This window comes from Oryzias latipes, chromosome 19, assembly GCF_053564925.1.
Source record: "Oryzias latipes strain Hd-rR chromosome 19, Olatipes_Hd-rR_3.1".
Lineage (NCBI taxonomy): Eukaryota > Metazoa > Chordata > Actinopteri > Beloniformes > Adrianichthyidae > Oryzias > Oryzias latipes.
Window position 1 is genome coordinate 27,563,941 of NC_136255.1, and position 15,864 is coordinate 27,579,804.

General features: G+C 44.5%; 1 protein-coding gene across 2 annotated transcripts in view; it reads left to right on the top strand.

Annotated features, from left to right (window-relative positions):
• The first annotated feature begins 4,634 nt into the window (after positions 1-4,634).
• The window catches only part of abcc3 (ATP-binding cassette, sub-family C (CFTR/MRP), member 3), a 36,694-nt gene continuing 25,464 nt past the window's right edge, over positions 4,635-15,864 (top strand). For both annotated transcript variants that reach the window (XM_023949375.2, XM_078937172.1), the window contains exon 1: positions 4,635-4,928. In XM_023949375.2, the coding sequence (XP_023805143.1) occupies positions 4,893-4,928 (36 nt within the window). In that variant the 5' untranslated portion in view covers positions 4,635-4,892. The remainder of the gene's footprint in view (positions 4,929-15,864) is intronic.

Consider the following 15,864-nt stretch of genomic DNA (forward strand, 5'->3'; position numbering starts at 1 on the left):
GTGCCTAGGATAGAACAAGGGTTACATAAAACTTTAATGAACAGATAAATTGTTTAACTGAAACAAAATGGTTACAAAAAACAAAGAATAATAGTAGATTGTAACAATTCTGGAGATGTAAATAAAATAGTACGTTGGGGTGGGGTTCCATTCATCCATTCATGTGTGGGTGTGTCTTTTTTTCTTCTTTTCTGTTGTGCAACAATGTGATTTCCACATGAAGACTTATATTTTTTTAAAACAACTGCCCCACCCCATTAGGGATCGTGTTTCCTTTTTGTTTTTTTCTTACTTGCATCATAGCAGACATGAATATACATTTAAAGGAGTGTGAGGGCGTAAACAATCACTATTATAAACGTAGTTTAAAGAGGAATAAAACATTTTTAGCAGGAAGTTTCCTTCATGAACAAAAGCTGAAGTGGTAAACAGCAGAGGGAGGGGTTTATGGTCGTGGGTCAAGCTGAGCCCTGGGGGGGGGCTGAGTTTATGGTGGGTGGGGCTGCTGTGTTTAAACTGCACTGACGTCTGAGGACCTGCAGCGCCTGCAGCGCCTGCAGCGCCTGCAGCGCTGTCATCTGCAGGCAGCTCCCTTTAGCTGCAATTAACCCCAGACGACGGGCGTCTGATCGCAGGCAGAGGCCTCCTCCTGCAGGGGAGGTCAGCAGGATTCCAGAAGGAGCGTAAGCTTCCTGTAAGCAGGTCTTCAGGTGAGGCCTGCAGCAGGAGCTAAGCCCCGCCTTCATCCGCTCCAGCAGCTCTTCAGCTGCAGATGCAGAGCTGCTCCTGTCTGTTCTTGTCCCAAAACTCTTGGTTGACTTCAACTCCGCTGCTGGCGTCCTCTGAAGGCGGCGCGGCAGCAGCACCTCAGCTCCTCATCTGATGATTTTGTCACAAAGATTAACCGGCTCAGTATCACAACACTGATAATCTGAGAAAGCGCAGCTTCCACTTCTGGAGGAGCTAAGCTGCAGATCAGAGGAGGGTTCCCTGCTTGTGTTCTAGATAAACACAGCAGGAGCGGCTGCAGGGCACGGAGAACCGCCTTCACATGAAGGAGGTCAGAGCATTCAAGGGCTGTTCCTGTCAACTCTGATGCTGCGTTCACACCGAACGCGATTCACGCGGCAGAGGCGGTTTCTTTGAAACTGACGCGACAGGCGCGGTCCCAGTTCAAATATTTGAACCCTGGTGAGGTCGCCTCAACCAATCAGAGACTAGAAAACACATCCAACATGGCGGATGGATCCTCCTGAAATCCATCCATCCATCCCAGGGTTCCCACAAGGTCTTAAAGGCATTACATTCATGAATTTGGAAATAATACCTTAAAAGACTTTGAAAAGTCTTAGGTTTTGCTTCCTGAGCTTAAATAATGGTGCCGGTTTGTGATGTCATCACAAAGCGGTTGGTTTTGTGATGCAGACGACGTAACTTGATTTGATGACAGGCCGTTTTCTACAACTTTGTGATCTGACACAACAGCCTTCATCAAAGGAGAGTAACACCGTTCACAACCCCCACATTTACAGCCAAACCCACTGAGGAATGCGTGCACGAAACCTGCGGCTCCATGAGGTCCTTGACCTCCACAGACTCTCATCTTCTCCATTTCCTGAGGGCAGCTGCCGGCTGCCGTCCTCACTGGCTTTCTCTGATGCTGCTTCTCAGAAGAATGTCTCCAAACGGCTTTAACTGGCTCCTCGGGTCAGAAGAAGCCGTTTCCTCCGTCCTCACAGCCTGCTGGGTTTGCTCCCCTGCAGGAGTTTGAGCCCACAGGTGAGGAGGTCGGAGAGAAGACCCACAGGAGCTTTGTCTGCCGCTTCATGGCAGCAGAGCTCTGCAGACCTCCAGGCTTCTCCAGGGACGTTCAGCAGCAGCGATGATCCTCGTGGTAGCTCCATGAAGTTACCAGATTCCTGTAGTTCAGAACTAGTTTACTTTGGGAAGAAAAGAGGATCTGAATTCCTCCAAAAATACTAATTTCTGAAAACGTTGCTGTCCAAAGATCAATTATCAATCTTTTACTTTGACCATCAGCATTTCTGGAACTCCTGCTTCCTCACATGAGAAGATGAGATGTTCCAGCCCCCCCCCCGGATGATGGTTTGTTTTATCCACAGCATCATCTGATTTACAGCTATGGAGGCCTCAGAGGCCCAAACACCCACACAGCTGGGAGATCTGATAAGGACCGAAAAGTTCAAATCTTTCACCGTCTCAGTGAACGAAGCGTTACAATCATGTTTGCAGGATTAATCTGAGAATTGAGCAATGCCTCAAACATCCTCCGTCTTTGATCTAATCTTAGGCATTTGTTCCGCTTCAATCTGTGGTTTCACGCCTTCACTCTCTCTGTTTAGGAGTTTGAAAGCGGTCTTCAGTCTAAGGATTCCACAAAGGTGCAAAGATCTGGTCTTTCTGCTTTCCACGAAGCATGAGGAAAATGTTATTCCAGCCGCAGATCACATACCTGCAAACGGTTCCTCCCTCGTCCTGCAGCTCCATGAGGGGGGCAGCCAGATGGTGGGCCGGGGGTTCAAATCCCAGCCTTCACCGTCATGGTGTTCAGAACACGCTGCTTCGGACGACGGATTCTCCTGACGGGACAAATGTCTCTGCAGAATCCATTGACTGTATCTGAGAAGTGGAGCGATGAAGCGATGAGATCTGTTCTCGTATCAGGAATGATGACATTTTTGCCGTTTTTTGTTGTCCACATGTTTGCATGGAGGCAGAAAGATGAACATTGTTGTTGCATATTTGACAATAAACAAACTTTGAATTTTGAATCTTCAAACTTTTAAAGAGGCTCAGCAGTTCTCACAGTTTGTTTGTATACTGCTAACACTGCTTCAGTAGCCCTTTGTGTGGGTGGATTTGCTTATTGGGGGCTGTTTTCCCTGTCATTTGGCTACGCTTTTACATTGGAAAGCTTCCATAAACGTTGCTTTATGTTTGACCGTCGGGGGAAGAATGTGAGCTCTACTGCAGTATGTCCAGGTTAATAGGCGTCAATTTGCATTAAACCAACCTTTCACCTGAAACATCAGGATTTTCCTGCACAACAGGTTTGCAAAGATAAAGAAGGACCCTTTCACCCGCTTTCCAAAGCCTCTCTAATGGCATTTAGCAATAAGCAGACTGTTAGTATAGAGTGATGGTTTGGGTGGGATGGGTGTGCTGGTTCTGTGAAGTTAAGGTTAGTGGGATGAGTTCATCACAGTGTCACAGAGTCACCGTGAAATGAGATAAAACCTTTACAGGAAGTGAGTTATCGTCAGCATCTCAAGGCGTTTCTGCTGACATCTGTGAAACATCTGCCCTGATGAAGACAGAGGTTCTGACATTCATGCTGCCAACTGCATCAAAACTGATGCAAACTGTTTGAAATTGATTTTGGAGAAACTACTTTTTAACTTCTCACTGTTGCTTCCTTGTTTGATGGACTCAGTACTCTCTAAGTCGGCCCTTTGTTTGCTCTCAGGTTTATTTCCTCAAACATGATTGACTGATTCTGATAGTTAAACGTGATAAACATGTCATAAATGCCACAATGACAACAACCCAAACAAACCAGGCAGTTTGTTAGTGTGGTCCACATTTTTCTGAGGTAACAGTTGGATAGGAATAAAACTACAGTGAATAAACAGCAATAGGTGAGAGTCGTGTTGTGTTCATGGTCTGTCTTTATGGGTCCACCCGTCTGCCCATCAGGGAAATAACGTCCCTAATAAAACACAAACTAATGTCAAATGTCAAAACTATTGGTTATATAACTATCATAAAAACTGAGCATCAAAATAAAAACTCCCAGAATTATAATATTTGAAGGTTTTAATGGTTTGATTGTATTTCAGTTGATACAATTTGATGGTTTTATCTGATGTCTTTATTTTTACAGGATGTGTAAAACGCAGTTTGCCACTTTTGAATTTCCTTCAGGAAAAATAAATATTCTATTTATTCTTCGACGGCAGTATAATATGTAACGGGACGGATCACGCGTGACGTCATCCATGGACAATGCCTCGCGTTCGGCTTCAACCCAATGAAGTGAAAAAATTAGGATTTGCAAGGAGATGTTAATAAAAGTTTTTTTTCTGGGGAACATAATGTCTGAGTAACAGCTGTTTATTTCTCTACAGAAGTCTAGGGGATTTCATGTTTTTGGGACCAGCGGGTACTTCCTGTTTGGAACCCGGGGGGGAGGGGTCACTCAGTCCAGGTCTCATTTACTGTTGATGGGCTAAACGTAGGTTTGGTTTTTGGTGTGAAGTTTGACGTTTTGACAGAAGAGTCGGTGTGAATTTGTCTAACTGTGAAACCAGCCTCTAGTGGTCATTAAGGGAACTGCAACATTTGCTTTGTATTTGACACAAATTGAAACAGAATGTACAGTGCTGGGATAAACATCTATTAAACTTTATAGGTTTCTTCTATCATAAAAGTCGACATTTTGCCGGTTGCTAATTTTATTAAAATGTTTTCAGTGGGTTGACTTTGGGCAGAATTCATAAAAAATTCAGATTTTCGTAACAAAGTTGCCAAACAGGAAAGAAGAAAAATTTGACTGTTTTTAAAATTTTCAAAGTATGACTCGGCAGAATCGCTCTGCTGCGTCACGGTGGCTCGTGCAAAGGGAGGAGCTCGGGGGCGGGGCTTCCTGAACTCGTTCTGAAAGAGCCAACCCCGGCGCGCGGGGGAGGACTTCTCCCTTTTCCGCCGTTAGTTGAGCCGACCCACCCCGCACAGGTCGGTCCCCGCTGTCATCCCCGCGACTCCCCGCTGTTACCCCCCGCGCGTCCGCCTGCGGGGCATGCGTGAGCCAGCGAGCGTCTAGCGTGAAGAGAAGTTTTTAGCTCACGACGTCTCCCGCCAACAACACCGCGATGGAGAGGCTGTGCGGACCGGAGCTGCCGTTCTGGGTGAGTCCTTCCCGGTGCGAGTGTCTGTCCGCGGAGCTCCCGGGCGGAACCGACCGCCGGTCAGGCGTCCAGTACCGGGACGGACTATTATAGATACCCCGCTTAACGTGTTAATGCCGCGCTGAATGAGGAGCTGCTTCACGGTCACCAGGAACCTGAACGCACCTCCGGAACTTTAACAGGAACGTCCCAAAAGAGGAGAAATGCGCGCGAGGGCTTCAAACGGAGGCGCCATGTTGTTGTAATACTGTCATAAAGTTTGATTTAAATCTGAACAGAGATGTGGAAGTCCAGACGACTGCTGACGCAACCGCAGACCGACCCCATCCCATCCATGACGAACTTCAGGGTTTGTGTTGAGTTTCAGAGAAACATCTGTAAACATCTGTAAACAGATGTAAACATCAGATGTAAGCATTTGTTTACAGAAACATCAGCGATTCATGTAACATGCAGTAAAAAGAACTACATTAAAAATACATATTTTATTCATAGTTTTTTAAAAAGTAAACAGAGAAAATAAAAAAAGAACAGATGGGAAAAAAACGACTTAATTTTTCACATTTATCATAATTGAATCCTTAAATCTTTTTTTCTTCCTAAAAACTGTTGGAATCCTGCAGAGTTCTTCACTAACTTGTTGCACTGACTTGTTGCACTGACTTGTTGCACTGACTTGTTGCACTGACTTGTTGCACTGACTTGTTGCACTGACTTGTTGCACTGACTTGTTGCACTGACTTGTTGCACTGACTTGTTGCACTGACTTGTTGCACTGACTTGTTGCACTGACTTGTTGCATTGACTTGTTGCACTGACTTGTTGCACTGACTTGTTGCACTGACTTGTTGCATTGACTTGTTGCACTGACTTGTTGCATTGACTTGTTGCACTGACTTGTTGCACTGACTTGTTGCATTGACTTGTTGCATTGACTTGTTGCACTGACTTGTTGCACTGACTTGTTGCACTGACTTGTTGCACTGACTTGTTGCACTGACTTGTTGCATTGACAGTCAAACCTTTTCCTTTCCTTTCTCACAGTTTCATTGCTTTAAACAGTTTTGGTCCATTTGAATCTGATTTTCTGCAGCAGCAAACGTGTTTTCAGGAGGATTTCAGCTTTTAACTGTTTAACTCCAAAAGAGTAAGAAGCAGACGTGAAAGCATGAAGATCAGCCTCCGTCTGTCCAAACTCTTTACATCTAGACATTATCTGTGCAGAGGAGCTGGTGGAATTAAACCCCCCAGTTTGGTAAATGATCAGCAGAAAGTTATGTTTTAGTTTAATCGTCGGTCTAACGACTGAATCTTTGTTTTATTTTTCCTGTCTTCTTCTGCACTGAAATTCACATTGAAACAATCAGACATGATTTATTACTGTATAATTAGCCAAAAACAGAATTTTCCACTCTTTATGTTCATCTCTATCAAAAACAGAAATGTCTCCAACTGTAATATTACCGTCTAGATCAGGGGTCGGCAACCTTTTTTACTCAAAGAGCCATTTGGGACCGCCCCTAATAAAAAAGAAAGCTCCCGGAGCCACAACCTGTTTTGTCATTATTATATATATTATGCATGTATATATTATTCAAAGGTGCTCATTACGTCGATCGCAATCTACCGGTCGATCTTCAATGACATGAGTGTAGATCGCGGGCCAGAAAAGATTAAAAAAAAAAAAAAGTACTTCTTTAAAATCCACCAGCCAATCCATTTCCTCACTGAGAAATACGGGACTTGATTGACATGTAGATTGGCCAATCAGACATCGTCTGAAACACACGTCGCTGCAAATGCACATTAAGTTCTTTAAAGGATGATACCGCGGTCGCGTGTGGGCGGAGCTACTGGTTCTGGTCTGATCACTGCATGGAGCGATGTGTTCATCAATGCATGGTAGACACTGAGAATGTGGAGAGATCAGATTTATTGTTTTAAAGAGTTCTACTTGGTAATCATGTTTCCATGTTTGATTTCCAGTGATGAAAGTCTTCCGGGAATTCCCGGAAATCCGGGTTTTTGAGCAAACCGAACGTACTTTCCGGGAAATAAAGACCTGATCTCTACGGACAAATCGCTTTCCGGATTAGAAAATGGTCTGAAATCAGCTAATTTTAGCTTTATTTTCTATATTTCTCCGCAGATCGCTTCCTCTATGGTCGTGGCCATCTTTCGTCTTCCCGGCCTAATTGACCAATGACGGGACGTTTTAGTTGCTTTCGGATGCGTCGACGGGTCTGATTGGCTCTGTCTGCACCACGTGGTCAGCGTGACTTGCTTCCCTAGAGACCAAAACTGGCGGACCCACGCTAAACTTTCACAAACACATCTGAAGAGTTTGCGATCAAATTTGTGTTAAAATAATGGCAGGCATCGTCATTATTGAGCGTGGTCACGACTTCAGTTGTGAGAAGACGATAAAAAACAAATTGAAGTGGTCTTGGTTGGAAAAAAAAAAAGATTTTTAAGGTAGTGTAGGTCAAATACTTTTTTGTGTAAAATAATCTCAAAACCACATTTTGAAATAATTTCAATTTTAGTTTTGAGTTTCAGTTTTTATTTTGAATACATTTCTCTATCTAATTTATTTGTATTTCCTAATTACCATGATTTAGTTCAGTATAGTTAACATTAATTATAAGTATTTGATGGTTTGGACCCGCACTCCCTTAAAAAATAATGTTTACAATGTTTAGCTTAGTTTGTATGTTTGTTTTGATATTTCCCAGATTACTTAGTATTGGTGTTAAAGAATTGATGTATTATGTTATAGAATTATAGTTTAAAGCAGATCCCATATTTTGATGTAATTATAGTTTGAGAAAACAGTGCAAGTGGATGTTGTACATCAGTCATTTCTAAAGCAGAAATAATGTATAAATAACTGAGGTATTTTCATAGAATATCATAGTTACTGGTGTTCTTTTTGCCATTTGGGGCTTTGATGTTACTATATTTTAGCAATTGTATGTTTTGCAGCTTTAAGGAAAAGCGTAGATTGTAGGATTGTGTTACTTTGAGCAATTTTCCAAATTCTTTTTTAGGACCAGCAAGTCCTTAATGGAGAGTCAAACTAGGGGTTTGAATGACAAATCATGATGCTCCAATTAGTCTTAGTTTCTTGATAAAGAAGTGAATAACTAGCTGCCAGAATGCACCAGAATGCATCTAAGACCACGTATTTTTCCAAAATTTCGCTCTGTGCCCGCCATATCGCTCAAAGAAAAGTTCAGGGATTTTTTCCTTGCCTGACTTTCGTCACTGGATTTCATAAAATCATCCCAGGGAAAGTCTCTGCTTCAACTCCTGCAGGGAAAGCTGCGTCTCAATCTGACGCCGTGTTTGCATCTCTGACAGAGTTTGAAGCCAAAGCCCCTCCTCCGCCTGTCTACCTGCTTTTCCTCTCTACCTGTTCACCTGTTCACATCCTCTGCTGCTGAGAGTTGTTTCCCCGCGCTCCTCAGTGTGTCCTACACAGAGAGCGCAAAATACGATAGTCAGGGCGCTCCAGCGCAGCACAAGGATGAAAGAGCCGGACGCAGGTTATAGCGGGGATAGAGCGGGTTAAGAAAATGAATGGAAGAAGGCGGCCCGCTCAATATTGTACACATTTTTTTATTAGTCTGAACTATCTTTTATTTAGAAAAATCGTTTATTTTATCAGTCCAGTACGGAAAAAAACATCAACAAAAGCTGTGTTGGGCGGTTTTTGGCTGGTCTGGCGGTTTTCAGATGACTTTTGGGCTGGAAAACTGTGACTCTATCTGGCAACACTGGCGTGAACTCTCAGTCTGTCATCAGCGAGTTGGTCTCTGCCCCGCGGCACGTCAAGTTCCCTGCAGAAGATCGGAGTGTTAAGCCGCCCCGCCCCTTTCTCCTCCTCAGCTGTGCAGGTCTCGCCCCATAAATACGAGCTCATTACAAAGCTGTTTCGTACGTGGCTCGCGCTTCGTACGGAGCCACCAGCACCTTTGAAATGCCATGAAAAATGAACAAACTAAAATTAAATTAAATTATTCTAAAATACTCATTATTTTCCAAAGTCACAGGGAGCCACAAGAGATGGATGAAAGAGCCACATGTGGCTCCGGAGCCATGGGTTGCCGACCCCTGGTCTAACACAACAACGGATATTTTATTTAAAGGGGCCCATCTTTGTCGCCTGAACAAAAACACAAACTAATAAATTCCCTTCCTTTGTTAATTAAAGACCATATTTGGAGTTCCTTTCAGCTGTCATCAAGCTGAAACTTTAAATGTTTTTAGAAAAATGTTTGATGTTGTCATCTAAGGCTATCATGTCTCTGTTTATTGGACGCGGCGAGCTCCTCCCCTTTTCTCCAACCACAGCGTTATCAAATGAAGCACATGCAAGAATATCTGGCCAATCAGGGGAGGGCTGTGATTGGTTTAGAGCAGGATATGGGCCTAACGCGGGCTGTGGTTGACCTGCAGGTTCAGTCAAACGGATGTGTGTTTTACAGCTGGAACAGCTGGAAGCGGCGGTCGGCCTGATGTTTACGCGCCAGTAACAGCTGCTTATTCCACAGAGGACTTCCTGTTTGGATCGCCGGGTGGGAGGGGTCGCTAAGTCCAGTTTCAGTTGTAGTACCCCATCCATAGGTCACAGTAAACAGAGCAGTAGAAGCTGCTGGGATGCTGAAAGCGGCGCCATGACAACCAGTGCTGAGAAACGACTGTTTTTAGATGGTGTCAAAGCTGAAAACTTGAGTTTGAACTCATGAGATGATCTGGAAGCACCAGCCTGAACACCTGCAAGTCCCAACGCGTCACTCATGTGCGTCAATGGACGGCGAGTCCACGCCTTCAGACGCCTTTCAAGCAGATGATTGACAGGAAGGGCGACTCCAGCTGGAGAGGCGAAAGAATGAACCGAATTAGAAAAGAAACCCAACGCCACAGATGTTCACTTCTGCAGAGCAGCACGGTTCTGATTGTTCTCTTCCACGGCCGCCCGCCGATGTTCCGCTTTGCTCCTCGGAGCCGCTTCCCGGCTTCCCAGAGCGGCCGGGAATGCTGAGTCATGGCGGGTGATGTCAGAGAGGATGAAGGTGATGGAGAAGGTGCTGAGTTTAGACCGCTCAGATATATATAACCTCCTGTTGGAGATAAAAGCAGAGCTCCGCCCACAGCGGGACCATCACAGCAGATGGTTGTTGTTTGTTTGTTGGTGCTGGGGTGAGCGCGCTCAGTGTGAGTCGGGCTTTGCCTTTCACATGTGGACCTGAGAGGATGCTCTTCAGCACCTGAAGGTCCGGTCCAGTAGACTCAGCCGGTTACACGGGCGTCACATCATTGGACTGTGGTACCGGACCGGTTCAGGACTAAAGTTCAGCCTCATGAGTGCAAAGGGATTCAAACCAACGAAACAACAGGTTTCAAGGACAGTCGGGTCCAGGTTCCTCGGTTCTGACCCGACTGAGGTCGGAGGGGCCGGACTGTGGCGATTTCTGGGAATGTGGAAGCATCACGGGGGGGTTTCACTTTCACTTCCTGCTGCCGCGTTCTCCCGGAGGTTCCTCCTGCTCTCCTCAGAGATGGTGAGGGACCGTCCTGACCCGGCCTCAAAGCGGGCCTCTGAGCTTCAGAACCACAGACGGGTTTGGACTCAGATCATCAGGCTTTGGGGAAATATTCCGTCAATCAGAGCAGGAGAACCGCAGGAGAACCGTAGGAGAACACATCTCCACCAGGACAGTTCTCCGATAAGCCCTTAGCTGGAGGTGGACTCTACTGGTTAACCTGGTTAACTCAGACCCCCCCTCTGGTTAAGACAAACGTCACATTTTTATTTATCTGTTCATCAAATAAAAAACATTTAAACGTCAAAAATGATTCAAATATTCAATGATTATAAATAATATTGATCACATTTAAATAGTGAAACTTTCTTCTCAGTTCTGTTTATTCTGTTCAGCAGCTACAGGAGACCATGACTCAGCAATATTCAATTCAATTCAATTTTATTTGTATAGCCCAAAATCACAACAACAGTCGTCTCGATGGGCTTCGAAGTAAAACATGAAATCAAAAGGATCACGAATACAAAGAGTTCAATAGAAAAATACTAAAATGAACTAACAAACTGACTAAGCTATACTGGCATCCCTGCCCTTAGACCCCCCTTCGCGGTAAGGAAAAACTCCCAAAAAAACCGGATTCCGGAAAAAACGAAGAAACCTCAGGGGTGCCCACATGAAGGAGGGATCCTCCCCCAGGACGGACAGGCGATTTACCAGAAATCTTAGAGAAGAATTAACTTATCTGAATCTACAACTACATATTTAAAGTCCAGCAGACGAGCTTCATCCAGCCGTGGTTGTGGGGACAGTCAAAGGCGCGAGTCGAGCCGGAGACAGGAACCACAGCCAGGTGTAGGAGCAGGAGCAGAGACGAGGTACTCGGTCAGGTACAGAGCAGAGACGAGCCAGAGATGAGCCAGAGGCAGGATCCACAGCCAGGTGTAGGAGCGGGAGCAAAGGCGAGGTAAACGGTCAGGAACTGGAGCACGGATGAGCCAACTGGAGTCTGGAAGCACTCCCACTCCCCAGGAGGGGAGAGGAAAAGAGGGACAATACATGAATCGCACTGTACCAGACAGAGACATGGAGAACTAAATGATAAATTATGGTCAAGAATAGAGGAGAGGAAAGGTAGAAGTAGATGAGAAAAGAGGACAGAACCCCAGTGCACCATAGTTACCCCAGCTTCAACTTCTAGCAGCCTTTTAAAAGAAATAGTTATTATTAAGTTTAATTTAAACAAATTAACATTAAGTTAAATAATCTCTGAATACTAGCCAGTCTGACAATAAGCCTGTCCAAAGAGGAATGTTTTCAGTCTAGCTTTGAATGTAGAAACTGAGTCGGCCTCTCTTACATGAGCTGGGAGTTTATTCCATAAGACAGGGGCTTGGTGGCTAAACTCTCTACCTCCAACCGTACTTTTACTAATTCTAGGAACCACAAGCAGTCCTGCATTTTGCGAGCGAAGTGTTCTGATTGGTTGGTAAGGGACTATGAGGTCCTTAATATAGGACGGGGCCATTCCATGTAAGGCCTTATAGGTTAACAGGAGGATCTTGAACTTAATTCTAGAATCAACTGGGAGCCAATGGAGCGAAACTAACACAGGAGTGATGTGATCTCTTCTGCTGGTTCCAGCTAACAATCTAGCAGCTGCGTTCTGAACAAGCTGGAGACTTCTTAAGGAACTCTTAGGACACGCTGCTAACAAGGAGTTACAGTAATCCAGCCTCGACGTAACAAATGCATGGATGAGTTTTTCAGCATCACTCTTAGAAAGTATATTTCTGATCTTAGCAATATTTCGCAGGTGAAAAAAGGCAGTTCTACATGCCTGAGATATGTGAGCCTTAAATGATAAATCCTGGTCAAGTAAAACCCCAAGGTTTCTAACTGTGGAATTGGGGGCTATACTTATACCATCCAGGGAGACTATCTGAGCAGACAGAGCATCTCTGAGGTTTTTAGGACCAAGTATAATGACCTCAGTTTTTTCTGGGTTCAAGAGGAGGTCATTAATTGTCATCCAGGTCTTGATGTCACTGATGCAGGCGTTCAGTTTCTCTATCTGGTCATTCTGGTCAGGCTTCATGGATAAATACAACTGCGTATCGTCGGCATAACAATGAAAATTAATGCTGTGTTTCCTGATTATGTTTCCTAGGGGTAACATATAAAGCGTAAACAGGATCGGTCCCAAGACTGAGCCCTGTGGGACTCCATAGTTGACTCGAGTGCACTGAGAGGAATGGCCATTTACATTAACGAACTGATACCTATCAGACAGATAGGATTTAAACCACTGGAGAGCAGATCCTCTGATCCCTATGTCCTGCTCTAATCTATGGAGTAAAATACCGTGGTCGATAGTGTCAAAGGCAGCACTGAGGTCCAACAGGACCAGAATAGAAAGTAGTCCCTTTTCTGAGGCCAATAACAAGTCATTAGAGACTCTAACTAGTGCAGTTTCCGTACTGTGGTGAGGTCTAACAGGACCAGAATAGAAAGTAGTCCCTTTTCTGAGGCCAGTAACAAGTCATTAGAGACTCTAACTGGTGCAGTTTCCGTACTGTGGTGAGGTCTAACAGGACCAGAATAGAAAGTAGTCCCTTTTCTGAGGCCAATAACAAGTCATTAGAGACTCTAACTAGTGCAGTTTCCGTACTGTGGTGAGGTCTAAACCCCGACTGAAAGTCTTCAAAGTGGCTGTTGTCCTGTAGGTGGCAGTAAAGCTGCTTAACTACAACTCTTTCTAGGATTTTAGAAATAAAGGGCAGGTTTGATATCGGTCTATAGTTGGCCAAGATGCTAGGATCCAAACTGGGCTTTTTCAGAAGAGGTTTAACAACTGCATATTTAAAAGACTGTGGCACGTAACCCGTTTCCAGAGAGGTATTTATCATTGTTAATATGGGATCATTAATTAGGGGAAAGGTTTCTTTAAAAAGTCTAGTGGGAATTGGGTCTAACAGACACGTTGAGGATTTGGAGGACGTAATAATTGATGTTATTTCCGCTTGATCCACAGCAGTGAAGCAGTCTAATGTTACAGAGGTTTCTATGGATGCCTCCATTTCTACCGCTTCAGCCTGTTCTGGGCTGATAATAGGAATAACTTGATTTAACTTATGTCTAATATTTGAGATTTTACTGTCGAAAAATGTAAGAAAATCATCAGAGCTGAGAGAAACAGGAACATGTGGTTCTACTGAGCTCTGACTGCGAGTTAATTTAGCAATAGTGCTAAAAAGAAATCTTGGATTGTTTCCATTCTCTGATATTAAGGTTGAATAGTACTGGCTTCTAGCTCTACGCAGAGCTTTTTTATAATTTAAAAGGCTATGTTTCCAGATATCCAGAGACTGCTCTGAACCGGACCGGCGCCATTCTCTTTCCAACTTACGGGTTTCTCGTTTAAGAGAACGAGTTTCAGCGTTAAACCACGGTGCTACTCGGTTTTGTCTGACGAACTTAGGTTTCAAGGGGGCAACAACGTGGAGTGTACTCCTGAGGGCTTGTAAGGCATCATTAACAAAGTGGTCATTTATACTAGGACTGATACTATGGGAGCTGGACTCAGAGTATTTTCTCAGAATGTCACTAAGTACTGGCTGAACTGTGTGTTTAAACTCAGACACAGAACGGTCAGTTAAGGTTCTTCTAAGCTGTTTCTTATTCACTGGGGCAGAAGGATGTTCCAGTGTAAACTGGAAGGTAATCATAAAGTGATCAGAAATGATGGGGTTAAGAGGAAGGACACTCAGCTGGCTGATCTCTATCCCATGGGTTAGAACAAGGTCCAGGGTGTGCTTATGACAGTGAGTGGGTTCATTCACACTTTGGGTGAAACCAACATCATCTAATAAAGCTGCAAAAGCCTTTCCTAGGCAGTCACTGGGGTCATCAACATGAATATTAAAATCCCCTAATATTATAGTTTGATCAGAATCTAAGACAATAGTCGATAGGAAGTCGGAAAACTCAGTTAGAAATTCTGAATATGGGCCGGGGGGGCGATAAATAATTATGAGTAAAACAGGTTTTCGAGTTTTCCTGTTAGGGTGACTTAAAGACAATATGATGTTTTCAAATGAATTATAAGCATTTTTAACTTTAGGGCTGAGAAGTAAGCTAGACTGTGATATTACTGCCAAACCACCTCCTTTCCCTGAAATCCTGGATTTCTGATAGTTAGCATAAGTGGGGGGGGTTGCTTCATTCAATCTAACATAGTCATCCTGATGGAGCCAAGTTTCTGTTAAGGCTAGAAGACTAAGGTTTTTATCAGTAATTAACTCGTTGACTAAGAGGGACTTGGAGGAAATGGATCGAATGTTTAATAAACCGCATTTAATGACATCATAATTCTGCTTGTGAGAACTGCTGTCTGTCACTGTAAGGTTTCTATGACGCGCTCCTTTCATTTGTCTTTCAGCACATAAGCTAAAGCTAGGACCTGCTTGACTTTCCCTGCATGGGTTTTGCACCGGCACTAACCCTAAGGGAGGCTCAGAGGAGCGTTTTACACTGCTGCTCTGCGCCCGGGTCTCGTCTCTGGATTGTCAGGTTAACAGACTAAGGCTAGCAGAAATGTTTCTAGAAAGAAGAGCGGCACATATGAAGCCATACATTCTGCTGAGTCATGCTAACAGCTGGAATAGTAAGTGTTTGTTTTTTTAACTTAAATTCCTGATGATCCTCAGACTTTCCTCTAAACCTCCAGTGTCAGGATGTCGGTTAAACTCATGTTTTCAGACCACAGAGGGACATTTGTCCAAAAACGAAACTTTTGAGGGAATCCCTCCCATGACCAAGGCTTCTCCTGCTTCATCCCACGCCGCTCCTCCTCCCAGGGCGCCGCCTCCAGGTCAAACCGAGCGGCTGCTCGGGCCCAACATGTTCCCCATCAGAACCGATCTCTGCTGTAACCCAGCGGTTAGATTGGATCACGAGGAAGAGGGGGGGGGGGGGGGGGAGTGGTTCAAGTCCAGAGTAGTTCCTCTTCTCTGAGGTCGTCCCAGTTTCAGATCAGGGAAGCTGAAAAAAACAGCAGAACAAATGAAAGAAGTTTAGATTTCCACAAGTTTTCAATGTTCAGCGTCTCCAGAACCGTGGTTCTGACCCGGCAGGTCCAGAACAAATGTAGGTTCTTCCATGTTCTCCTGTCAGACTGAAACTAACTGATCCTTCTCAGGATCTTAATCTGCTTCCAGAAGCAGAACCGTTCTGGGTCACCTTTCAACCAGAACCAGTAACTCTGGATCGAGCTTTGGTCCGGTACCGTCTCTGTACGTGGAGTAAGGCGCTTATCGCGGTTCTTCTGTGGTTCAGCGCCGTGTCCTGTGAGGAGATCCCCTCGGGGGTTCTGGGCCATGCAGGTGCTG